Below are 27,287 nucleotides of genomic sequence, written 5' to 3'. Positions count from 1 at the left end.
AGAGTTGGTAGTTTGACCTGCAAAATCCATCAGGATAGGTATATATGAAGGTCTTTGATTTTAAACATTGGACTATTTCAGTTGACTTCAATACAACTGAAATATTGCACTAAATTTTTTCATTCATCACTCGTGTTCATATTACTATGCGCTCTATTGGTATGACCATCCAGAAACATGGAAGACTGATAATGGGCTCATGTATGCAGAGGAAAATCAAATAGCCAATAATTGGGATGATTCATAATTAAAAGTTCATAATCATCTAGATGTACTTGAAGGGGAAAAATAGCACAAGTCAGAAGATGTTACAGTGCATCGATGAAGTGGTGGATAGAAAAACTTGATACAAAGGTATTGTCAACATCCACAAGTTGTTAGAAAATTTACCTTCCAAAAGCTGTGATATTGGTTTAATTGTTTAGTTATCAAACTTTTATGTGGTTCAAAAGCTATGTTTTCCTTATGGGGACTTTTGAATTGGGACGGCAAAAAGCATGGAAGAGGAGGACCAGGAGATGTTGGTGCTTCAAACATGTTTTACATTAGTAACAAAGGAATTTACAGTCCCAACAATTCTAAACACACACAGAAAGCAAAGTGAGTATGGTATGGCTTTATCTTGTGAATTGAGATATGTCAGGCCTGAGCTGGTCAAAAATTCTGTGAGAAGAAGGCACTTCCAAAGGAGCTGCTGTAGCAGCTGACCGTTGGTGTCTGATGCTGGGGACTGGGGATCTGCTTGCATGCTGGGAAGCTTATGTTGCTTGGATCATAGAATGGGTTGGTGGGAACCTTAAAAATCATCCAGTTTCAAACCCCTGCCATGGGCAGGGTTGCCACTCATTAGATCAGGTTGTATGGGGTATTATAATGGGAGCCCACTTTAACAGCCTTCCTAACCCTTAGATGCCTGGAGTTAGATGAGATGGCTCCTGTCCCAGCAGACAAGGGAAGACAGAAATTTCATGTCCCTCTGTGCTTGTATTAAGTTCATGTTTTCATGAGGTGAAGAGCTGAAAACTCTTTAACGATTTTACAATTTTAATGATTTTTTTTAATGATTACAGTTGCGATTTGAAATGTTAGTCTTCCTTACAGCACTTTGGAAATATAAAGCTGTCTAAACCATTGTCATTATGAAATCGGTGATACACAGTATAGTATAAGCCTGTCTGACTTTGGTTGTCAGTGTGGTGTCAGCTGGAGAAGCTGTTATATGATGTGGATCATTAAGCTGTATGGCTCGGGGCATAAGTGCATGTCATTCCCATCTTTTGGATGGGCACTTCAAGTCTACTTCAACTCAGTGCTAGAAGAGGTAATGCAATTGAGATAGCATTGGGATTTCCCGTGCTAAATGATACAGGAAAGTATTGCAAGTAGAGCAGCTTAAAGAGATGGGACTGATTTGTGACTGACAGTATGAAAAATGTTGATAGAATGACTGACTCTGGAAGTTAGCTCAAATTAAGGGTTTCTGCAAGTCATGATGGCTAATTTAAAGATTTATGCTTTTGGCACCTAACATCTCACTGGCTGGGAGCAAGGTGGTTAATGAGCAGAGAGGCACTTCCAGAAGATGTCTCATTTTGCACAGAAGCAATGACAGCTGTGGCTAAATTATTAGAATTGTAAGGATTTGATTGGATTAAGGAATTGCTCCTAGTTCTGTGCTTATTTAACATGCTAGACCCTTACTGTGTCCTTTTTCTATTTCTTATGTAAGAAACTGTATTTGCTGAGATAATTCAATCACACCTATCATTTTTCATACCCTGAGGGCCTCGTCAGTCTTTTCATAGAGTTAGATATCATGCTTTGAATATGAAATTGATATTCACGTCTTCTAGCTTGATCAGATTAACTTTATTAGACTCTGTTTTTCTTAGGTAGTTCACATAGAGCTGTGTTCAAGTCCATGTTTTAAGGAAATTTTTGAAATTCAGACCTGTTCCTACAGAGACACTATTAAAAATAAAGATGCTTTGAAAACTGATAGTGCTCAGCAGTGCAGAAAAACTGATTATTCTGGAGTAAATGTTGATTTCATTCATCACAAAGCAGAATTGTCTCTTAATGATGTGAGAGCAAGACTGTCACTCTAAATGACAGCGAGAACTAGGATGCCATGGAATTGGTATTTATCACCTTAGTCATCATTTGCTTTGGGTTTTTGGCCTGGGAGGTGAATTATCTTTGCTTATATTCTTTTCTGTGTGTGTGAAATAAACACTAGAAATGTGCTGCAGTAGCATATATCACTTGCTCTTTCTGTGTAGCATATTGAACAAAGGTTGGGGTGCTCTCTTATTATGACCAGTGTTTCTGTGTGATATCTGGGGAGTAGAGCAGAGCCAGATTGTGTCCTGATGTGGGGCAGACTAAAAAGCTCTTGTGTTCTGCAATCCTGCAAGACAGTAAGACTGGCTGGCCTCCTCCTGCCAAACATCATCTCTCCAACTTTTCCAGAATACCATCTGGCCAAACATTAGGTATCAAATGTCCCAAGCAGAGCCCTGACTGGTTATGTCAATGACAGCAAGACAGAGTCTCCTTTCAGCAGAATATAGGTCAAGGAATAGCTACTTGTGTCCTACATAATTGTCGTCTTAGTATGTTGTCATTACAGACTTGAATCCTTGGGATTATTGGCATTTGGAGCGGACTGTGGGCAGACGAAGCTGCACATGCCTTCCTGCGGTGTGACCCACATCTGCTGGTGGGTTAGGTGGTGGTCACCAGCCTCTGCTTACAGAATATTTTGGCTTCTCTTTGTTTGGGGATAGACAGAAGGAGAGGGGTCTCTTGAGGCAGAGAAAAATAAAGGTTTTCCTGTACAGCTTGTATCTAGTAGGCCTTGGCTGCAATCTTAGGTTCATTTTAAGAGAGGACTTCGATCTCAACCAATTCAGATTAAGAGAAGCGTCTTAAGGTGTTTTCCTCTACTTTCTTTTGTTTTGAATAGAGAAGTACACTTCAGTGCTGCCCTCCAACCATATTTTAGTTTTCTCCTTGGTGAGTAGAAACCAATTTTTGAATCCTTCTTTCCATCCTACAGGGACTGCATTTTACTGTTCCTTTCCAGGAAGCTGTACTAAGCTAATGCAAATAATGTGAGGACTGCAGGAGCTGGAGCTCAGCCAGCCCCAAACCAGACCTTTGCCACCAGTTTCCAGCACTTCCCCAAAACAAGGTCTCCCTGAAAAAAGCAGCTGGGGCACTCAGACTAGATGGAAATCTGCAGCTCCAGCATCTGCTGCCTGCATAATACAGGCACCTCTCTCGTTTGCTTGTCACAGTGAACGTAGTGACATTCTCAAGGACTGTTGTTGCAGCTCAAAAACACGTCAGAAGGCAGTGGAAATGTTGGTTGCAGAGCTGTGCAAGAAGCAGCACAATGGCTCCAGGCTTAAGGTTGTGTTTACATGATTGTAGTACATTTCTCCTATGAATGCAGTGCTGAAAGACAAGTGTCTGCAGAAACTGTGTAGCCTGAATGTGAAAATGGAGGCAATGTGCTGATGTTTCTGATGGGGATGAAGAACAGTTTGACTCATATCAATTTAATTTTAAACAAGAAGAGGTTCTCATGTGTGACATTAGCTTCAATAACATTAATACCTGTATATAATTTGTATCATTGCAATAAAATGGTAATTATGCCCTCTTAATGCCAAATTAAGCATAGCAAATAAAACTGGGAGGAGTTCATTTTTATGTTGCAGTATTAATTATTCAAGACACTTTTATATTCCTTGAAGTTACACACTGTAAAAAGAGGAACCTTTGGAAAGGTCCTTAAATTATTGTTATAAATGCTCATAGAAGTTCAATTTCAGATAGCGTTAATGGAATGTTAGTACATTATAATGTAATTAATGGTTGGTGGTAATTCATTGCGGCTTGACTAGCAAGATAGATTACTATTCTTTGTTATTTTATTTTGCTTTTGCTTTTTGGTGTTGCTATAACAAATAGGCATGGTTATTGTTACTCTACCAGGGAATGGAAAGAGAAATGAGCCATGGAAATTTGTTCTGAGCTGTTTTTTCCTGGTTCCAAACACTTGTTCATTTTCTAGCCAGGGAATGTAATTATTCCTCTCCTCTGCTCTGTGACACAGATGGAAGCAAATATCACCATGAAAAGGGGAGGAAGGATGTTGAGCAGGGGCACAGCCTGGTTGGTGTTGCAGATCTCGTGGTGGGAGTCACAGGATCACAGAATTGTAGGGGTTGGAAGGGACCTCCAGAGATCATCCTGTCCAACCCCCCTGCCAAAGCTGGCTCCCTACAGCAGGTTGCAGAGGTAGGCATCCAGGCAAGTCTTGAATATCTCCAGAGAAGGAACTCCACAACCTCCCTAGGGCATCTTTGGGTAATTGGGTGTAGAACAGTTCCCCAGGCTGGTGGTCATAGCCCCAAGCTGACAGAGTTCGAGAAGCCTCTGGACAATACTGTAGGTTTTAGATTTTGGGTGGTCCTGTGTGGAACCAGGACTGCCCCTTGAAATAAGGATGTTCTGCTCTGTTCTACTCCGTATTCTGTTCTAGCCAATGTTCTCTCTGGTTTTAGGTCCTAATGATAAGGGGACAGGCAGGAATATGGCTCTATTAACTTCTGGATATACTAGAAATGACCACAGGACAGCCAGGGAGCTCCAACCCATGTTTTACTGCCCATCAGCTGTACCCTGTGTTTGAATCTACCTGACAGCACCTGCCTTCCCAGGGTACTTGTAACCTAAGACCTTTCTATTATCTCCAGGTCACACATATTCAGTAGTTTCACAGCTTTCTATAAACTTTCTCTAATGATAAATCTGTGCATAGTACTTGAGTGTTCTGAGGTTATCATCTCATGTTCCTGCTGATACACTGGTAATAGAGTATGCTGATTCTTAATTATTTCTTGAAAAAATGAGGAAGCTGTGAATTTCAGAGCTGCTTACACTAAAATTGAACAATAAAGAATATGAGTTAAAGTATTAAAATAAAAAAAGCCTTTTACTTTCTTGGTATTAAAAGAGATCTCAGAGACATAATTCCATTTCAAATGTTGCTAATGAGATGTTACAACCTTACACAAATAGCAGAAAGGCTGAACTTTCTGGCAGTGATAACTGAATGGCTGAGATCAAAACTTAGCTGAGATGAGAAATTAATTCCTCCATCCAAATCAATAGCAGTTACAATGGTGGGCATTACTGGGAGCAGGGTGAAGTCCAACAGTATCAGATTCTCACTGATTACATGTTTTTAATTTGCTTTAAAAGCAGCAGTTCATATTGTTGACAAATTCCTCAATGATCATCAACCAAGATTAATTTATTCAAGCAGGATTTGGATCTGCCCTGCTGCTTTGCAGCTACATCCCTCTATAGAGGATGGGATTAGGAAAGCAGGCGGAAAATTCTTTTCTGGTATGCTCACTGTGAGCTGGAAGTGTTGGGAGTTGAGTGCACGGGACATGGGGAGACTTTGTCCTGAGCACAGTGGCTGAAAGTGGGATGTTTCTCAAATCCCCTCTGTCCTCTGGGGCAGGTTTCTGATTTACGGCTTTCCATTCGGAATTCACAAGTTGAATCCTGAACCTGATTTTAGTATCTATGCTTGTCTTTGAAAACCTGAGCAGTGCTGTTCTTGCAACATCAGGACGTGCTTCCAGCTTGGGATCTCATTTAGACCTATCAGGGTTAAACTCATCAATTTTTCAGATTGCCTCAGTCAGGAGGCTATAGCTGCTGCTTTGCACAGCATAGTTTCTGTGTAGCCATGGATGTCTGTCCTAATGGTGCCATGCAGCAGGGATGCACTAAACTGCATGATCTTGCAGCAAATCCCCCCCAAAAGCAGAGCACCTGAAAAGGTTGTTAGTTTCTGTAGTCATATTTTTTTGGAGAACAAGGAAGTCAACTCTTTAAATGGAAGATGATCAGATTTGTTGGGTGATACAGGGTAAAGACCTTAAAAATGCTTTGAGCTCTTGCTCTACACGTCTTTGCAGGGTTCGTGTCACTTATTCCAGTTGTGTTCCTCTTCCAAGTGTTTTGGCTTCCTGAACCACAATGACTGCATGGTCATCCGTGGGAGACCCCTGGGTGTCCGCCCAACCAGTTGTGCCTAAACACCCCCAGAATCACCTAATGTATTTGGGAGAGGAGATAACATGAGAGGGGGAAAGTATCTTGCTGCCCACTCAACCTGAAATGCATCAGATTGGAAGCCTTTCTCCTGTGTATGGATAAGTGAGGAAGAACTAAATTTACTTCCTTCCAGTCCACTGTGGATAGCTGGGAGATGCAAAGTGAAAAGTCAGCTTACAAATCAGCCTGCTCTATTCCTGGTCACAGCAAGGAGCAAGTGTGAGAAGGCTGCAAGGAGGGATATTCAGCCTTGCAGATCTGGCCTTATATGTGTGATATTTCAAGTACAGGAATCTTCCCTTCCCTTTAGTCCCAGCTCTCAAGACTCTCAAAATCAGTTGCTTTGGAATTGTTATGTGGGGGATTTTTTTGGTACTTTTTTTTTTTTTTTTTGACTCATATGAAATTAGTTTTATGTATTACAATAACATGTGAGTGAGTTAAGCCTTTTTTTTCTACATAGCACTAAGTCCACATTATTGTTTGATGAGCCTGTAGAATAGGTTGCTTATAAATGCAAAATTATGGAAATGCTTATGTAACTTTCTAGAAGAGAATGAAGAAATAAAGACCCTTTAAGTCTAGTTACTTAGTTAATAATTAATTTTATTCTCTATTTAAGCACTGGAAATTTCCATGTATTAAAAAATTCAGACAACTTAAATGGCATTTTTTTGTGTGTAAAACAATGATAAATTAATATTTAGTGATAATTTTTTCCCTTTGTATGTGTAGCATCAGCCCACACAAAAAAATCCAGTAAAAAAAAATCTGTTCCATGTGTTCATCTGCTCCCAGAAGAAATATCTCCAAATAATCTTGGCATCTTTGCACTGCCTGTCATCTTTCTTGCACTATTTGTGATCCTCAGAATATCACAATACTGTAGTTTAATTCACTGTAGTTTAATTCTTCCGGTATCAATGGATATAAATTACCTTTTCTAACTTCCAAGGCTCTTTGGGAGTACTTGCTCACACTGGCTGCCATTTATTGCCTCATTCTGCTCCCGTGATCTCCCTTCTGTAAAGTTCTGGGCTCAGATTCTGAATGTTATCTGGACAGTTCTTATTACAGCACCATTTTGTTGCTGCCAGGATACCTGCCCTGAACATAGCACATCCTCTTTTCCTGACTTCATTCCTCACTTAGTGCCAGGTACTCAGCAGAGTGTTTGAGTTTCCCTCCCTCTTTCTCAAATCCAGTTCCCTGTAGTGCCTGACCTTCTAGTAACACCCTTTGTTGTTTGCATTACTCATATATATTACATGGCACCTTTTCTGCACTAAATAGCATGTTGCCTTATAAAACTCTACTTAAGCAGTATAATTTTTGCTCTGATGTCTGCTCCATTTGTTAGTGGCCATCCCCATTGGTTGCACAAGTCTAGCATGTTCCCTGTGCTGTGGGTTCATTTCTAAAGTGTGTGATACATAGTGCCATCCCTGTGGCTCTCTTTGTCCCTTGCTACTTACCAGAATGTTGTCTGCTTTCCCTCTGACCTTTGTAACTGAGCAAACTAATTTCCGGATGTGTCAGTGTGCTATGACTTCACTATGACACTGGCCCAGAGAAGCTGTGGGTACCCCATTCCTGGGGTTGGATGGTGCCCTGGCAGCCTGATTGTGGGTGGGGGGCAACCAACCCACAGCAGGGTGTTGGAAATGCATGGGCTTTAAGGTCCCTTCCAACCCAGGCCATTTGGTGATTCTGTGAGATAGAAACAGAAATTTTACGTTTGTTTGTTTCTTTTTAGTCCTATAAAAATTTCCTTACAACTCATTTGTTGTTGTTTTTTTTTTTTTTCTTGTAGTACTTGTTGTCATTATGAAAGCTCTGCTAAAGGTACTTTAGGCTGTGTTAAGGTACTTAAGGCTGTGTTACTTTTGCTCACCGTTTTGTATGTCTTAGTATGTTTTTCTGGAGAATTCTGGAGCCTGGTGCTGTAGTCAGGGCATTGAAAGGGGACAGCACATTGTTCATGGTCTTCTATAGGGGGACCCCTGTGAGAAAGCAGCTGGCACGGGAGTTAGCTTGGTTTCCTTCATCTGATGGGCTGGCCAGCGGACAAGGGCTGTCAGCACCAATTTCAGGGATGAAGGGCACTCTTTATTCCCAACAGATAGCAGGGAGCAGAAAAGGACTCATGACCCAGTTATCTCAGGAGCACGCCCAGCTATGTGCCATCCTTTATGCAAAACTCAGAGCGGAATCTCAACCTCATCTCCCATTTGAAGTTTTTCTGCTTTATAAATATGCAGTGCATCCAATATCTTATACTCCAGTGCCTTGTACTACAAAACAACAACAACAACAACAAAACACAAATTGTTATTTTTCCCTGACTTGCTGCATGTGATCTTCAATTAGAGGTATCGGTGTATACCTCTCATTTCTATGCAGATGCTTGCTCATCCATGGACTTTTGAGGATGGAAGTGCTGGGTAGCCAGAAGTTTGAGTTTAGGCTGCTTCTGAGCAGAACAGATTTGGCAGGGTTGGACTGGTCCCAATGGGTGTTTGATGACATCAAGAAAGGATGGGCAGCAAGTTGGAAGACGTGGGTGTAGCTGTAGATGCACTGCTTATCCTACTTTATCTCATTAAACCTTCACCCTCTTACTGTTTGTTTTCACTTCTGCCATATGTTTGTCCTCTTAGTTTGGATCTGTGTGTGTGCTCAAGGGTAAGGATCGTGCTGCACTAGTGCCAACTTGGAGCACAACCACTGTGGATTACCTCAATTCAGCTAATAGACAATGATAATTAAAAGGAAACATGTGTTTCTTAATTTATTTTAGTCCTAGTGATTGAGCATTGCCAAAATCTGTATAGTTACAGAGATATGCTTAGTTTTATCGCTTTTGTTGTTGTTGTTTGAGATCATTCTGTTCTTAATGAAAAATCAAACACTGCCCTGGGTAGCACTGCAGCCAGTGAATTAGGAGGAAAAATACCTTAAAACATGCTGAGAAAAATCTGTAAAATATGATGCTTTATTTTATTTTTCCAGCATACTCACAGCAAAATTTGTTAATTACAGATTGTTTACAAAAAGTATTCTTTTTTAATATGTGGTTAGAATGAAATCTCTAGTTTCTGTTTGCTATTAAAGTCACATACGCTGTTGGTTGGAAACTTAAGGAGTTGTAGTTCAGAAACATGCAGATTCCAAGCAGTATGAGAATTGTTCAAGTAAGTACATGTATTTTTTTTTTTGATCTTGATTAGAAAATACTGTATTTTCTTATAGTGAAGGATAACAACTGTGTTCATTCATATTTAGTATTTAGTTTTTTTCTAAACATTTTCTAAGGCTGTGGAAAAGAAGCTGAGAATGGATCAAGAAAGGTGATCTGAGCATGGCACAGCAAGAAGAGCATTCGATTGTACACTCCCTCCATTCTGCCACACTTCACTTTTCTTGGGAAAAGGGAAGTGAGCATAGGAAAAATGTGAGTTAATCATGATCAGATCTGAAATCTTTAAAAAATGCCATTTACAACCAATGGCACCATAAGCTATAGAGAGCTTGCAGCCAGATAATCCATTCCAGAATGGCCTGGATTTGTTGCTAAGCTGTCTGGCTGTTGTTTGCAAAGCCATCAGTAAAGGCACTGACCTTGGCTATGCATCTTTGTTGAAACAAAACCTAAAGCAGAAGGGTGGTGAGGATGTAGTGAGGGCATGGCTATGCCTACCAGAACTGAAGTTGCTTGAGGAGTCAAGGGCCTCATCTTTTCCTGCAGCAAGGACAATGTATTGTTGTTTGCATAGGTGTTTGGCTCAAGTTGATTTGAGAAGTTAAAACTATAATGTTTTGTGGATCATGAGTGCGAGCAGTTGGTGTCTGTCTGACTTGTGTTGCTTCCTGCCATTGCCTTCCATTGTCTGTGGATTACAGAAATGTGAAACAGTGGTCTGCTGGGTTGTGTTCATGAAACCAGTTCCAAGTGTTGAAGTTTCACTGCAACACCATCAAAAACCTCCTCCTCCATAGCCAAGTTATGAGACCTTAAGAGATGCTCTAAGATTACAATCAGAATTGTAAATGCAAATTAGTGCACTATTTAACCCTGTTATCATGGAATCATTCAGGTTGAAAGACACCTCAAAGATCATTTAGTCCAACCATCCATCTACCACCGATATTGTCCTCATGTTATGATTGTACAGTGCCAAAATGTGCATTGTACAGTATTTGGCCTTGCAAAGGAGAGGGCTTGGCAAACAGAGGGAAAGGCTGCAGTACAGCTCTTCTGCTTTTCCTGTCTATTAATTTACCTTCCTCCTGAGCAATACTATTCAGCAAAGTGCCTTCTGCATCTCTGCCAAGATGAAGTAGCCTCTGGGAAAAAGCACATGAGGCCAAATCCAAATAGTTCACTGCACTGTTTGGATGCTGGAGTGGTTTCAGTGTGCAGAATTTGTGTATTCAGATTTGGTCATAATTGCATGTTAATACTTTTGAAGCATTGATGGTTTTTTTTTTTGAAAAAAGAATGAGTCTCCACTCTCTTTGTTATGTAGTGTTTGTAACAGTTTATCCAGAGTGAGTTGTAAGAGCTTAAAGAAATTCTTGTGAATTTCTCTAAGCATCATTCTAACTAAAGATTTTACTTTATTTTACACAAATCTTCTTTTTTTTTTTTTTTTCAAGCAAAAACAAGCTTTGTTTCAAGCTTTAAAAAATAACTTGATATGTTGTTAGCTTTTTTTCTTCATGGAGGTTGGAAGTTATTGAACTACCTATGAAAAGATTTGCCATTGACTATTGAAGCCATTGGAGAGCCACACTCTTAATCCTATATTCAGCTATTGGTTCAATGGATTTTAACAAGATTCAGTGCAAAATATTCTTTAATCTGCACAGTGCGGTGAACTTGCTGTGCCTCTTGTGCAAAGTGCTGCATAATGTGCCGCTTCCCAGCCCTCCCTCAGCAGCAGCAGACGCTGTTTTCACATTTACACCCCTGAGCAGTTTCTGTTTGCTGAAAGAAAGAAGCTGTTTCTTGGCTGCTTTGTAACCAAAGCAGGCAGTGACTGGAGAGAGGATGGGGAACAAGGGAGGGGGGGAGAGGGGGGAGTGTTTTGTCAGTTTCAAAGGCGGCAAGAAAAAATAAAATCTTCATGTAGGAGGGAGATGCAGCCCTGTTCTTGCCCCAGCACTTTGGTTCAAGTTTACCCAGGCTGGTCTCCAAGCCACTGGTCCCTTCCCAGTGCATGGACTACCTTTCTGCCTTCATACAAAGTTAGTCTAAAGGAAGAGCTGCAGATTTTTAACCCTCGCAGAGCATTCACATGCTAACTGAGCAAGCAAGTATTGCTTTAAATAGCTCAACGCATCGCTGTTATTCCAGCGATGCACAGTCCCAATTCCGTATGAGCTAGCAGGGGACAAATTTTTGGCTGCCAGTTATGACAGTGACTGCCTTCTGGAGAAAGGCAAGCTCTCAGCATCTCCTTCCGAAATCAGTGCCGTGCCCTCCTGCCCATGGTGATAGGGCATGGGGACAGCCTGTACCAAGGGGGACAGCTGGAGGCGTTTCCCCTCTGATGCCAGATTCCATATTTTTAGCTTATCAGCTGACTATGTTTTTCATTTCTGGCCTGACAGTTTGAAGTTTTTCCTTCTTTAAGCCTTTTTTTCCGAGGTGCCTAACCCTACAGTGCTAATGCATAGTGCTCCTTCCATGTCCCTGCCAGAGGTGGACCACCACTGGATGCCTTGTGGACGTGCGAACCTTCAGCTTTCTGCTGGGTGCTATTTTTACATGAGGCTTTGGCTCGCCTCCCGCCTGTGCGTGGGTGCTGCAGGAGTCATCTGAGCCCTAGCCGCACTTGTGCCGGAGCGGCTCATGACCGAGCTGCCACAGAGCCCACTCGTCCCACTGCCTGCCCCCAGGACATTGGAGCACATGGTGGGATTGCCCGTGTCACCATCCTGGTAGAGCTGGGTTAATACAGGCATGCCGGAGGATACAGGTATGGTGAGATGACTGCAGGTTCTGGGGAGCACAGATCTGAAATGGTTTGATTTTCAACTGGAAGTGCTGTCACTAAATCACTGGTACTGTCGTGAGAATATTTATTTGAGGTTTACCTGAAAATGCTATAAAGAAAGGTGTTTAAACATTTATTTCAGATTATGCTTTATGTTCATGTAATTATATTAAGATTTTTGTAGTTATGAAGATAATGGTGCTTGTTAGGTAACAGCTCTATCTGAAAAGTTCTGATTTTTTTAAATATTAGTTAAATGCTTCATACTAGAAGACTTCATAATACTTTAGACTTAATAGTAGATTGTAATGAAAAAGGCTCTATTCCTTTATGCAGATTTCTCACTGCAGTCTTACTAGAAGTCATACAAAAATAGCCTTTTTATTGCTGCAGTAGCAGTTCCTAAAATTCAGCAGAGATTTCTCTCTAGCTGCACTTGGATTTGGTAAATATTTTATTACAATGATGAGGGCGGGAGGTTAGCTTGTGCTAAGCTTGTTTGTGTGATGTGAATTTTGCATTAAGCATATGGTGAGATTTGGAGTTCTTGTGTGCTGAGTGCTTGTGCTACATTGCATATCTTACATGTTTGCATTGCTTTGCATTCTGCTGGATAACACTTCTCGGTCATCTCTGGTGCCATAAATTAGCAGAAAAATCATGGGTCACTTCAGTCTTCATGCGAACTGCCTGCTGTCCTGTATCAGCTATGGATTTTTTTATTTGATTTTGGATCCTTAGGAGGTGCTGGAAAAGGCATGTTGTCCTCCCTGTTGTGCCAAAGGCACTGTGCAAGCTGTTGTTTATAAACAATACCAGCAGGTTTGTGGTTCAAAAAGGAACACGAATCTCAAATAGTCCTACTTTAGCTTTTTAGACTATGTTAGAGAATTAACTAAATAGGGACCTCCTGCATAAAGATGGGTTGGATTTGCTGAATTGCCTGACCTATGGAATATAAACTAAAGAGGGGAGCAGTAATAGCCTGCTGCTGTAGGTCTGGGAGATGCAGTGAGCACCTGTACCCAGCTGGTGTAGCAAAGCCCTGTTGGGAGGGCAGCTCATTCTGGAGCTCTGTTTGGGCACAGCTTGGCCATGCACAGCTTACTGAAGCCCTCAAAGGGCTACACGATGGGGAAGTGCAAGGGAAAGCTTCCTTGCCTTTCTCTTTTCCCCTTGTGAACTGTCTGCATTGTTGTGATGTACAAAAGCAGAAGGTGTGATAACAAGAAGGCATCGCTAAGCATGCGAACGTGTTATCTTGAAAAAGGGTTGTAACACAAACCGCTAATTGAAAAACGTGTTAAAGCAGGCTGCTTCCAGATACTTAATGTGCTGTTGCAGAACCATAAAGATCTCACGCCCCCACAGCGCTCTGTTATGAATCACAACTTCTTAGGGAAAAAAAAAACACCAACAAAACAAAACTCTTTGTCTTAGAGAAATTTTTAGCTCACGCACACATAGTTCTCCAAACACTGTGTGTATTACCTTATTACTCTCCTTTACTATCCCTGAGCCTATGCCAGCTCTAAAGGTGCTCCTAGTCACTATGTTTCACACCCAAACACGAGGCAGGGAGGCAGCAGGGCAGCTTCAGGCACCTAAAACCACAAACAGTGCCTAACAGGATATTTACGGGCATTTCAGTGTTTATTTCCTCGCCTTTCATCCGGTGGTTCTGCATCCAGCCCTACGTGTTTTGATTGAGGCAACACCAGAAATGTTTGCCGAAATAACAACTTGAGCTCCAATCTCTAATTCTCATCTGATTCTCCTCTAATCCTGCTCAGAGAAGATTGCAAATTTAATTCCTCTTTAGGCTGTCCTGAACCGCGCCCTCCCCAAATTCTAAGAAACAGGATTTCAAGAATCAGTGCTTCTGTCCTGTTTCCCAAATATTTAGTGAGTAAATCATATTTTTTCTCCTATTTGTTTGATTTTTCGGGAGTAATCTCTAGCTATAGACATGACAAGTTTCATTGTCAAGTCTGCTGAGTTAATTTTCTTTTAATCCAGTTGCGTGGAATAATACTCATTGTTATTTATTATTATTAATGATAATGTGTGTTTTTGGTTTGGAGTTGGAATGTAGCCTTGCTGAAAATGCTGAAGGTTTTTTTTTTTTTTTTTTTACCAACTAAATAGCTGATATTGGTAATATAAGGCATTATTAACATTCTAAATTTATTTTCTTTTGCTCAAGCAAAAAGTTTCTTTCTCATGAAGTGAATGCATTGGGTTGTGAAAAATAAATGTTCTTGCTGAATGTGCTTAGGTAACCAGTTATGCTGATAGGTTTTGGGGGAGAACTCTGGTAGCTTTTCTTCTGATGGAGAGTTGTTATTGTAGGTGCATCATAGTGCATCTACATGGGCCCAAGGTGAAAGGATTACCCCTTTTGTACCCAACCTCAAGAACAGGAGCTAAAATAAACGAACACCAAGACAGCCCCTTCCCCTTGTCTATCCATTCAAATTACACCTTTTGTTTATTTCACAATACTCTTTAAAATGCCTGTATCAGAACAGCAAGCACCTGTCACACCAGTTATTAAATTGTGTAATTTGGTCCTTTGTTATTTCAGGCTTCTGTAGTGACCAAGAGCAGGAAGTCTCATACACTGGTTTGTTTGTTTGTTTTGGAGCAGGTTAGGTAATATGGAATAAGTGAGAGATGTAGCCTTATTTGTGTCCACGTACTGATTAAAGCAGGTTAAAGTCTTTAAAATGAAGATTCATATTTGAGGTCTAACTGGTTCCTAACCATAACCCTTTTTGACTTTTCAGGACTTGGTTTCTAGGCACAGTAATGGCTTCTGTAGATCCTTGTGTTATGTCAAAATGAAAGGTGTGAAACTAAAAAAAGCATTAGGACTATGTGAGTTTGTGCAATTTCAAGCCATATGTTTCTCTATAGGGTTTGCAATCTTCCATGAAGATTTCTGTCATTTGGCTAAAAGACAGGCTGGTAGCAAAGTGGCTTGCTGTCATCTGCATGGACCAGTCCTAAACAGGATTTTTTTTTGCAAAGGATTAGATTTGTCTGTTCCAGACTCCAGGGCAGAGCATGACCAGGGGAGATTCATCAATCTTTGCTGCTGCTGCCATCAACTTCCTTGGTGCTACCTCCAAAACACTCCTGTCTCAGCCATATCTCTCCCTCAGCTCTGGTACCTCATCTGCAGTCCTCTCTGCTGCTGAATTCTAGTCCAGCAATGCTGAGTGAGATGTGTTTGTTCTGAAGGTTTCTTCTGACCTTATATTTGAGATTTTCATAGAGCTGTGTACCTGTCACAATGTCCATCTCCTTGACAGGCTTCAGCCTTTACTCCAAAGTACTTCTGAAATCAAGATGCTGTTCTTCCTTTTTAGCACTGACAAACAATCTGTTTTATCCTGTTCTACTTAGAAAAACCTTAAGCAATTTGCCTGAAATTTTCCATAAAGAACTGAGCTTGAGAACATGAAACATGAAGTATGCCAATATAAATGAGTAAAGCTTGGCAATGACATAAACATGCTGAAAACATGATTTTACAGTTGTAGTAAGGTGTGTAATGCAGCTTTAATAAGGTGTGATACCATTATCCTCTCTTCCTCATAGTGAATATAGCAAGTGCATTTGTCTAGAGCAAACAGAATAGAAGCAGATCTGAGGAATGTATCTTATTATATGCATAAAAAAAAAACCAAATATATCTCTCCTGGGGCTAAGTGCTGTGAAAGTGGGAGGAGGCAGAAATTGGAGAATCAGGCATTCATTTGTATTTCCAGACAGTCATTTAAATTTTAGAAAGAAATTTGTTTTCATTCAACTCTGCAAACCAAGGTAATGTTTTAATTTTTAATGAGCTCTTAAGTCAGTTGGGATCAGATGAGTTGTCTCAGATCATTTCATTTCATCATTAACTCACTATTTTACTCATTAAATATGTTGATTGTAACATCTCCTTTGAAGACTGATTTTGATATGTAAAGGCATGGAAGCAGAATGGTAAAAATTACCATGTGAATATATGGTAAATTACTCAAACTACACTCGAAGTTAAAATGTCAAGGTGTTTAATACAGTTTCTCAAAGTTGCATCAATCATTGCTATTTGGACATAAAGCACAATACATTTTAAAATAGTCTTCAAGTATAAACAAATCTATCATTTTTGTGTCATTTTCTCAGAAGAATATTTATTTAAACAGTCTTCAAAAGTACAGTTTTACAATGAGTCCGATGGTGCTGTATTCCCAGTTGTTTGTATGAAACACTGGTTAGTCTAGGTCTGAACTGAGAGGAAAGTAAAATAATTATTCATCTAAAATGTTTTTTCTTATAATTTATTTTATATCTGAGGTTTTTTTTTTAATTCTGTACCTTGATAAGAAAATATTCATAATGCAAAATTCTTATGGTGTTTTTAAGAAGCACAGATGTGCAGCATTGAACTGTGAGGTATGCAGCAAGAGAGTGGGCAGGTGGCATTATGCTTACTCAGTGCCAGAGGGATGCAGCCAACATTACACATACTAGGAATATAACCTAGTGCCAGGGGGTCAATGTGGGGTGCTCAGGGGCACCTTTGCAGAGGTCTGTAATCATAATGTGGCACTCTGTGGACTCAGGCTCTTCCACAAAGACAGGTTGAGGGAGCTGGGCTTGTTCAGCCTGGAGGAGAGAAGGCTGTGGGGAAACCTGATGGTATCCCTCTGGTATCAAAATGAGGCCTACCTGAAAACTGGGGAGGGACTCTCTATCAGTGTAGTGATAGGACAAGGGGTAATAGCTTTAAACTAAAAGATTATATTAGATATTTGGAGGAAAATCTTCACTATGAGGATAGTGAGGTAATGATGAAACATATTTGACGTGAAAAAATGAGAGGGAAGGGTGAAAGTGAGTAGTTCTGCATGTGCGTAGGCAGAATGTTTAAGCACTTTGAAGAAGAAAAATGAAGTTTTCTCTGAAAAGATGACAGTATGTTGACTCCATTAAGGAGCAATCAATTTGCCCTTGCAGGCTGTGGCAGGGCTCCCTGTCAGTTTTTCCACCACCTCTGTAACCCTCTTCTAGGCCAACATGATCTGGGTGCAGTCACCTCTTTTCAAGTTTAGTCTTTGAATTAAATGCTATAAATTTGATGCTTCTTTATAGTTTTGGAGGGAGAACCCTTTTTCTCTACAGCTGTAAGATGCTACTGTACTAAGTAGCTCAAGAGAATGCTTTGTTTCATTTTCTTACAGAAATGGTTCTTCCATTATTTCAGGGTGGATAGTTTGAGACAGGATGCAGTAATGAGAAAATTTTTATGTTATAAGTTGAACACTGTGAAGATCAAAGTTTCATCATTATTCTCCTGAGTAATAATTATTAGCTTGAACTTTGCACTGTATTTAAGATTGGGCATCTGCCTTTCTGTAAGCTCCTAATTGCTGTCTGTGCTGTGTTGTTTTTCTTGGATGTGTATTTAATTACAACCAGGGCTTCAGGAGTAGTTCCAAAATTCATGTTGCCTTGCGCAGGACTTCTTGACAGTCAGAGAATGAGCAATTTCATCAGACAGAGAAGAATGCTAAAGGATGGTGGATAATGCTATAAGCAACTCAATTCTATACATGTCCTTGGTATAAAAAAATGAACACATACCTCTTCTGCTTATGGGAGTAGAGTTTTCCCAATTTGGGCAAAACTGCCAGAAAATGCCACTGAAGACTGCATGGGGAGGCTGAGCATCCTACTGAAATAGTGACTCCTTTACGTTCATGGATATGGAGGGGGAATGGCTGTTTACGAGGGTGGATAGTGATAGGACAAGGGGAATGGTCTTAAAGTGAGACAGGGGAGGTTTAGGATATTAGGAGGAAGTTTTTCACACATAGGGTGGTGATGCACTGGAACAGGTTGCCCAAGGAGGTTGTGGATGCCCCATCCCTGGAGGCATTCAAGGCCAGGCTGGATGTGGCTCTGGGCAGCCTGGTCTGGTGGTTGGCGACCCTGCACATAGCAGGGGGGTTGAAACTCGATGATCATTGTGGTCCTTTTCAACCCAGGCCATTCTGTGATTCTACGTCTGGGTGGTGGAGTTGAGGGGTCTGAATAGAGAAAGAGCAGCAAGAACAGACATTCCCAAACAGAACTGAATGGGGGGCTCCATTACAGATATCATTTCTTATAATATATGCTCATGGTGGCAGTACCATCAGAGCCTCTGCTTGTCAACCCTACATATGGTGCAGATTCAGACATCATTGTGGTTTTTTTAAATTGTCTTTTTGTTAAAATAAATTGTCGTTTTTCCTTCTTTTTTCTTTTTTTTTCCAGAAGCCGCCTTTTTTTCTTTTCTCCTGAAATACTTTGATGTTGCTGTAGTAATAGAATCTATAGATACGGGATAATCTGAGTTTCACTCAGCCTTTTATAAGTCTTATAATCATGCAGCAGCACTCTTCTAGAGAAATCTAACTCTACGTGGATTTTTCAATGTTAATAGTAGAAAAGGGTTGTAGAGCAGTATCATTGTTCTTTGATTAAATGCTGAAAGGGAAATGCACCTGATTCCTATTTGCACTTTGTGTAATGGCCTATGAAAAATTGCTCAATGTTGTTAAGTTTTTTTTCAAGTAATGGCATAAAAAACAAACAATAAAAAAAAACACCCATATATATATACACAAATCACTTTGAAATAAGCAATCCAACCTTAGAATAAACTTGCTTCATTAAGGAATGTGATTGACCATATAATTTACTTAATGTTTGTCTTAAGTTATTCTGTTACTAGTTTTTGTTCATCTGCAAAAAAAGGGCTGAGTTGTAGTACAGCTTCATTACAGTTAACAGACTAGATGTTGGCTCTCTAGACACTTGCTTAGTACATTGCAGTAAAAAAAAATCATGCATGTACAGCAGCAGAATTGCAAGAATATGGTCATATCTCACTTGTTCAGCATAACACAGTGGGATGTCAACTTATATGGTCAAATTAACTGTCCAATAAATGCAATTTCTAATTTACATCACAAGATGGCAGCAAGTTTTTAATTCATTTTGTGTTTTATTAATCTCTATAAACATAATTTCTTGAAATCATTTTTCTTACAAAATAGATTATTTAATCATCATATACACGTATATTTATAGACATGTTAATGTTTCAAGGTATAAATTCAAAACATTTACATAAGTATTTCTATCTTAACATCAGCTAAAAAGGCAGTTGCTTTAAATTGCAATAACTCACAGTGTAATAGTTCTAAATCTAATTAACAGTATTTTACATAAAAATAATAGCTTTCACCTATAATTTTTGACTTCCTGAAAAGAACATGCCACAAAGCATTTCTTGAAATTGAGGCAGAATGTCTTGAGACTTGAACATCTGGATTCTTTCTTCTGTAATTCATATTTATGATTTAAATGTTTGCAAGCACGAGACTTGAATGTTACAGAAAAAGAAGAGTCTTGGCTTGTTTAGCTGATCTTTTCTCCCGTGCTGGCTAACGCTATATGTTGAAACTGTTTGATCCACGTGACATGATTTGTTCTGAGTATTAAGTGTCATTATTTGTAGGGGTTAAAGAAGATGTTTTTATTGCAGTTATGTATCTCATGTCCTTTAAAACCTTCTACCTTTTGTTTTTCCTGCAGTTTCACAACCGCAGGCTGTACACAGCCAACTGGAGAAGCCATCAAGTACTGCAATTCTCTGCAATACCTGTGGAAAACCATGCAAAGGAGAAGTTTTGAGAGTTCAGAACAAATATTTCCATATTAAGTGCTTTGTTTGCAAAGGTAAGTGTTGATTACAGCTGCTCCTATAAATAGTGCATTAACACTGGGAATATGACCACACGGTACTGGAAACTTCATAAAAATATTTTGCAATGCAATCTACACCTGAAAGAATCTACTATAAACTGTACAATTGCTTACTGTAATACTGTAAACATCTTAAATCCTAAAAGTGAGGTATGTTTTGAATGGATATAAAACTATAGAGTTGATTGTGCAGTTGGGACCTGAATAAGAGCAGTTTGGTAGAAGTGATAGCGAAGCATAGTACTGGGCTGGGAGAAACTTGGAGATTAGCTCTCTTCCAGCTTTGTATTGTATCCAGTGGGTAACCTATTGCCTCATTTTTTCAAACGGTCTTATGTCACACTGTGATACCTGAACCCTGCTGTGGCTGACTGTGCTTTCCCATTCTGGGGGCTTAGCTCTTTGCCTATTCCAGAATGGCACCTGGAAATGATCTAATCTTGACATGTTGCAGATGGTGGAAGTGTGTGTCTTGCAAAGAGACTGGGGATTAATAAATAGACATGCATTATGTAGGTACGTGGAAGATTACCTGGAAGCTCTAACTCTTTTTTGAGTATACAAATGAGTAGAATGTTATCTGACATTTACTGGATACCCTACTTACTTCATCACTAAGCTGTACTTAAAATGGCATTTATCCATTCTTGGAGCACCACTTAGAAATACAAACATGACTCTGGTCCCAGCTGTGTTGATGCAGCTATTCCCAAGTGACTGTAACTCCTCAGGATAGAAAAAGCCTACAGGGACAAACATAGAAGAAATGTGCAAGAAATGTGATTAAGTGTTACCATTAGCAAATCAGCTAGTTACTGTTAGATCAAAGTTTAGTAATACCTACGTTGCACATGTCTACCAAGTAGTGTTTCTTTAATGCTGCTGAAAATCTGATCAAAGGACTGGAGGTGGATATTAGAGGAACCAATCAGAAAAAAAAATCATTCTGTCAGCTACATGGAAATTCTTATAGATACCATAGAACAAATTATGTCACATTCAATAGATGAGTCAGTTGTTTTTGAGTAAGATAAGTTGTATTAAATATCCAGTTTCTTAATTGCATTCTTTGCAAAAATACACAGAAAGAAGTGTAAGCACAGTGTGCTGTCTTAGCAAAAATATTAGGGTTGCCTATTCAGAACCAGAATGGTATTTAAAGCAGACCACAACCCACACATTTTTTTTCTCTTTTAAGTCACCTGTCCTTTTGGCTAACTTTATTATCAAATTGGTTTTGCAGACCCAGCACAGTAGGAGAACAGATAATCTACTATTCAGCAGTCTTGTTTTCTGCATGAAGTATCAGTAACATATTAGTATGTGCTGCCTTTAATTACCTTAATGAGACCCAAGCCCACTTTTATACAGAGCTGACACAATAAACTGACAAGTCCTATGGAAGGAACTACACGAAACTAGTTATTCATGTTTTCATTTCATTTTCATCCACTTTCACGGGCTGCCAGATCACCCACAAATGCAGCAAGTTGAATCTGAAACTTTCACTAATCCCCAATCTGGACAGTGCAGATACTTTTTTTTTAGCTATACCAAAAAAAAAAAAAAAAAAGTACTATGGAAGCTGTATTGCTCCTGCCTACCTGACAGAAATAAGTCGTAGTTCATTCACTTCAGGCAGACCTCCAATAAAATGAGAATTAAAAATCACCCTACTATATTCATAAGCAGTAAGTTGGGTAGCTTCTGTCAGCCACTCACCAAGCTCCAAACTAGCATGGGAGATAATATAAGAGATGTGTGGCTAGATAGCATCTTGGTATTATTTTGCTAAGCTCGAATTTTGCACACATGGATTTATATTTTATTTCTTCCTTCTCATTATTAAAAAGTCATAATTTGTTCTATCATTTTTCAAGGGCTTCCATCAATTAGCTAACATACTTCTGGTATCTGTTCTTATTTTACTTCCGGTAACCTCAAGTTACTTTCTGGTATGGATTTACCTTGTTGTGTGAGATGAGATTAGAAGCAGAACAGAGCACAGAATATACATTTTGCTATATAATGTAGAGGGAAAAAATCAGGTTAGAGAAATGTGATTTGGGTGTTTAATCATATGCTTTAATCAGTGAATGAATAAAATATTTAATGTGCTAGGATTTAGCAATATAAATATATATATATATATATGGTGCTCAAGTCTCTTGATCAGTTGACCATTTACACCTTTTTAGACTTGGAGAAGAGATTCGTGCCACAACCCCTTATCTGAACCCCTCTTCTGTCATGCCACTGATCATAGAGTCAGAATTCTTAGAGTTGGAAGGCACCTCTGAAGGCCATCTAGTCCAACTACCCTGCAATGAACAGGAACATCCACAGCTAGGTCAGCTTGCCCAGGGCCTTTGTGAAATGGCAGGGTGAATTCCCTCTGAAAGTATTTGTTACAGTTGACTTCTCCCTGGGATGCGTAATTTTGAAAGTATTCAGTAATGGATTTTGCCCCCTCCTGTTTAATCTGCAACCTCAACAGGGCATGCCTGTCCAGTGTAGCGGTAGGACTGTCCAGGACGAGTAATCCTGGGTGTGGTCTGGAAGATCTGCATGCCTTTTGTCCTTAGGTTGACTGCCTTCATATTAAACCACTCCATAGTCTTTGTCAGACAACCTTGCTCAAGTTACATGTAAGCCTGCAGAAAATTGTTTTTTTTTTCATGTGTGCATATGTTGAAGACCATGAACTAACCAAGGGACCATGAAGAAGTACAATTAAGCATGTCTTGAGAGCCATCCAGAAGTACTGGAAGTCTTTTTAAATGACTTTGTGTCACAAATGATATTGCATAGAAAGAAGTCACTTGTATGGTTTTGAATGTCTGTCAACTGTGAAATCATTTACTGGATAGTGTTGGAGTTCTGGATGTAGATATTTAATTATTTTTTTTAGGGTGTGAAAGGTATTTTTCTATATTGTCATATTGTCATCTGATTATTACTATGAGAATCATAGAATGGCCTGGGTTGCAAGGGACCTCAAAGATCGTCTAGTTCCAACACCCCTAAATGACTGTGAATTCCAGAAATGATTAGAATGGTAATAGCATGTACGTAGGCACCTTTCATATTCAAAGTGTGTAACTGTCCAAAACTAAGGAAGGTTAGTAAAGAAAAGCACTCATTTCCATCAATTTCTTTCTAATCTCCCCTGATAAAGCTTCTAAAAAAATCTAAGAGAAGTCACGAAGTGATGATTGATTCTTGTATTTATTCCAGAATGTGAGATATGCACCCAGATGAAAAATTCTACTTGCAATTCTGTGAAGACCTGCTAGTTTTGCTCAGTCAGAAATAAGGCTTATTCTCATATTCATTCATATACATTATTTATTGTTAAGGTGCACAAGTAATCTGCTAGTAAAATGCTGTAGGGAATGTGCCATCAAGTCCCACATCAAATTTTTTAGCTCAGTCTTGAAAATTTTTTCCACTTTAATCAGGTTAATAAAAGCACAAAAGTTACAATAGAAATAAGTGGCTTTGAAATACAAGGCAAATATTTTATTTGTTAGACGTCAAAAGCTTTGGTTCCTGTATTTGCAAATTCCTATATTATTTCCTACTGCTGTAATGAAAGCACCAAGGAAAATAAGAAGAGGTGATAAAATATTGACAGTTCAGACTATCAAGCTCAACCTAGTTGAGATGTCTAGTTCAGTCTGAAGGTGTCAGGACTGCTTCTCAGGCAGCATGTTGTATTAGGCAATTTCTCACCTGGTGCTCATTTACAGCAGCATAATTTAGCAAGTCCTTAGAGGCACTAACATAAAATTGTAGATACAAGAGGTGAATAGTCTATTGAATAGCTTCTTTGGTCTTACATAAAGGTAGAAATTAACATGTTCTAGAAGTGTTTCTCAGTTGTTTTTTTTCGATGGTATAATAGCATCCTAGCATTTCCAAAGTAGCTTTAACCTATGTCAAACACAGTATTTCAGAAATCTGAATCAAAGCCCAGATAAGGGGTATGCATAATGATTGTTATAGCTTTATATAAAAGCAGAAAACGTATTTTACAGTATTTTATGTAGTCACTCTAGCAGAACAAATAGCAGAAAATCCATAGTGCGACTGCCGATTTTTTTTGCATGCAACAATCCTGCAGCTTACACCTTCATTAAATGGGGAAATCCTGCAAAACTCATCTGTAAAATGAGCCATCACTCGTATCTGTCCCTAACTGGTTCCATCTTCTGTGAAATGAAGTAAGCTTGATGTGACCATTGTGCTATGTCAACTTCACTATGAATGTCTTTGTAGGTCGTATTGCTTGACCCCTAATCAAAATTCCCTGGATTGCTGTCTTGATGCACTTACAGTCTTTGATGGTAAGCATGGCTGGTCAGGATCAAGGGCATTTTTTTTCCCCATGTATTTTTGCTTATTTGTTTAGTTAACCTGAATGTTTCGCATCTTCAGCGGGAGTTGGATAGATGAGTCAATGTTTATCTTATGACACAACAGCTTCCTGGGAATTGTGAAAGAGCCCTGGACTAGATTTTTATACCATCATTAAAGCCCTCAAAAACATGTTTTTTTCATTAAAACATACAGTGCATTCTGAATTCATATCATTTGTTCTAAAGCCGTATTAATCTGCAGGTCTAAAACAGGATATTCAGTGAAAAGGTTAAAAACATCAAGTAACTTGGTAGTAGGAGTGATCTGTCTGTTAGATCAAATGCATCTGCTAGGATATAAATAAGTGTGCTGAAAACAGTGCTGTGTAATCTGAGGGACTGGTGTTCGGACATAGCGAAGGGGTTTCACATTTCAGAATGGGAGTCATTTACGGGAAACTCACTAGTAAGATTTCTGAGTGCCAACTTTTGGCAAAGCAGTGGCGGATCGTGGCATGTGTGGTATCTTGGGGACTGGGATGAAATGTGGTAGCTCTTGTTCATCAGGTACTCAGCAGTGTGCTCATCCTTCCCAAGTTCTTTAGGATCTTGTAATCCTAGATCATACTAACTTGGTATAATAGGAAAACCTACATTTCCAACAGTGTGGTAGGTATGGGGTTGACTTACCAATGTCATGCTATCTTTACATTTTATATTACTGAAAAAAAATCTTTTTTTTTAATACATTTTATTCTTCTGCTATTGTAAAAGTGATCTAATGCAGCACCTCATTGTTCTCTATGGAGGTTCTGAGATTTATAAATTTGAACTTCAAAAATTGCTAATCATTACATTCCTAAAAACAACTCAGTTATAAATTGTGTTTATTAAATATGAAGAAAAAAATCAGTTGTTGAACTCTCACTATCGTAGAGTAATTGATAATTTCTCTGTTGTTTTAATCAACTAATCCTTAGTTGCAACCTTTCTTTGTATTCATGAAGAACATTCACTAGTGCCCTGCATGCCTTGATAATACAATTCTCAACAGTGCTTCAGCACAAGTTTTGTTTCAAGACATATATTTAATCTAGAACGGGATGATTTATATTAAGTATCTTTCATGAATTTACCTAATATTAGTAAAGCGTGGTGAGAGAGATGAGGTTAAAAATATCATGGTTGCAAGGACTGGAAAAGGAATATCTTTAAAACATTTTAGTTGAGATTACATAACCTTTCATCGCAGGAATCCAGAATCTTGTTATTTCTGCCTTCCCATTCAATTCATTTAAAGACAGTTTCTGAGGTTTTACATTTCTTTAGCGTATAGTGCAACTTGCTTACTTGCTTACACTAGTGTTTACACCAAGGATATTACATTTTACTTTTTCACTAATGGACAAATATATTTTTCTTTAGTCTTTCTATTGACTTTCTTTTATCCTTAGTTTTGTCTTGCAGTCCAAAGATTGAGTAGTTATACTTGAAATTGTATTACAGAATGACTTAGGTTAGAAGGGACTTCAAACATCGTCAAGTTCAATGCTCCTGCCACGGACGGAGTTGGCAACTGCTAGATCAAGTTGCCTGGGGCACCATCCAGCCTGACCTTGAACATCTCCAGGGACAGGGCCTCCACAACCTCACTGGGCAGCCTGTTCCAACATCTCACCACCCTCTCAGAGAAGAACTTTCCCCTGACATCTAAATCTTCCTTCCATTAGTTTAAAACAATTCCCTCTTGTCCTATCACTATCTACTCATGTAAAAGGTTGATTTTCCTCCTGTTTGTAATCTCCCTTTAAATACTGGAAGGCTGTAAAGAGGTCTCCTCGCAGTCTTCTCTGGACAAGCCCAGCTTCTTCAGCCTGTCTTCATAGTGGAGGTGCTCCAGCCTTCTTATAATCTTTGTGGCCCTCCTCTGGACCATCTACAAAAGCTCGACATCTTTCTTGTGTTGGAGGCCCTAGAGCTGGACACAGTACTCTGGATGGGGCATCACAGGGGCAAAGTTGAGAGGGGTAATCATCTCCCTTGCCCTGATGGCCACTCCTCTTCTGATGCTGCCCAGGATATTGTTAGCCTATATGGCTGCAAGTGCATGCTGCTGGCTCATGTTCAATTTTTCATCAACCAAGACACCTAAGCCTTCTCAGCAGGGCTGTGGTAGGAGACCATGCCAAAGGCCTTGCAGAAGTCCAGGTCTGTGACATCAGTTGCTTGCCTTTTGTTCACTGATGCCATCACTCCATCGTAGTAGGCTACCAGATTGCACAGCCTTCCCTTGGTGAAGCTGTGCTGGTTGTCTCAGATCACCTGCTTGTCCCTCATGTGCCATAACACATCTTCCAGGAGGATCTGCTCCATGATCTTCCCAGGCACAGAAGTGAGGCTCACCAGCCTGTAGTTCCCCAGGTCCTTCTTCTTCCCTTTCTTATAAATGGGAGAGATGATTTCTTTTTTCCACTTACCAGTGCTCATAAAAACATGGATGAGATTTTCGAAGAAGTAATTGCTGAAATTTCTGGGGGACAATCCAAACCACAGATACAGCCATATGCAGAAATTCTCAACTGAACTCATTTAAAAATGATGCTTGATGTTCATTAAATGAAGTGGTGGATGGAAACATAAACTTTGCAAGCGCTAAAGTTATTATTCAGATGAGGCAATTTTGAGCATACATAATTTCAACCTACATTAGATATTGTCATCCCCATGAAGAGCTTGCAATTCTATTGAATTTCTGAAATTCTCTTTTTAGGGTAGAGTTTATACCCACACAAAAGATGTCAGTGCAAATTTTCCTCTGCAGAGGGGAACTTTCTGTCTGTAGAAACACCCTTTCACAGGGGAGTACAGCAGGGATACAGACAACACACTTAAGTTCTCAATGGGCATTTCAGTGTACCAAGGTGAGGTGAAATCTGCTTGGAGACCTGAAAACTGTAGCATAAAA

The 27,287-nt window shown here is 39.5% G+C and overlaps 1 protein-coding gene across 19 annotated transcripts in view; it reads left to right on the top strand.

Moving 5' to 3' along the window:
* The window catches only part of ABLIM2 (actin binding LIM protein family member 2), a 137,545-nt gene that overhangs the window by 17,375 nt on the left and 92,883 nt on the right, over positions 1–27,287 (top strand). For 15 of the 19 annotated variants that reach the window (XM_025150016.3, XM_025150008.3, XM_025150015.3 and 12 more), the window contains exon 2: positions 19,791–19,934. In XM_025150016.3, coding sequence (XP_025005784.1) covers positions 19,791–19,934 — 144 coding nt within the window. Of the gene's footprint in view, positions 1–11,989; positions 12,132–19,790; positions 19,935–27,287 lie in introns of those variants that run through there. The other 4 variants (XM_046940628.1, XM_040699465.2, XM_040699464.2 and 1 more) reach the window with 1 other exon arrangement.

Source organism: Gallus gallus, chromosome 4, assembly GCF_016699485.2.
Source record: "Gallus gallus isolate bGalGal1 chromosome 4, bGalGal1.mat.broiler.GRCg7b, whole genome shotgun sequence".
Classification (NCBI taxonomy): Eukaryota; Metazoa; Chordata; class Aves; order Galliformes; family Phasianidae; genus Gallus; species Gallus gallus.
This window is presented reverse-complemented; position numbering and strand designations above follow the sequence as displayed.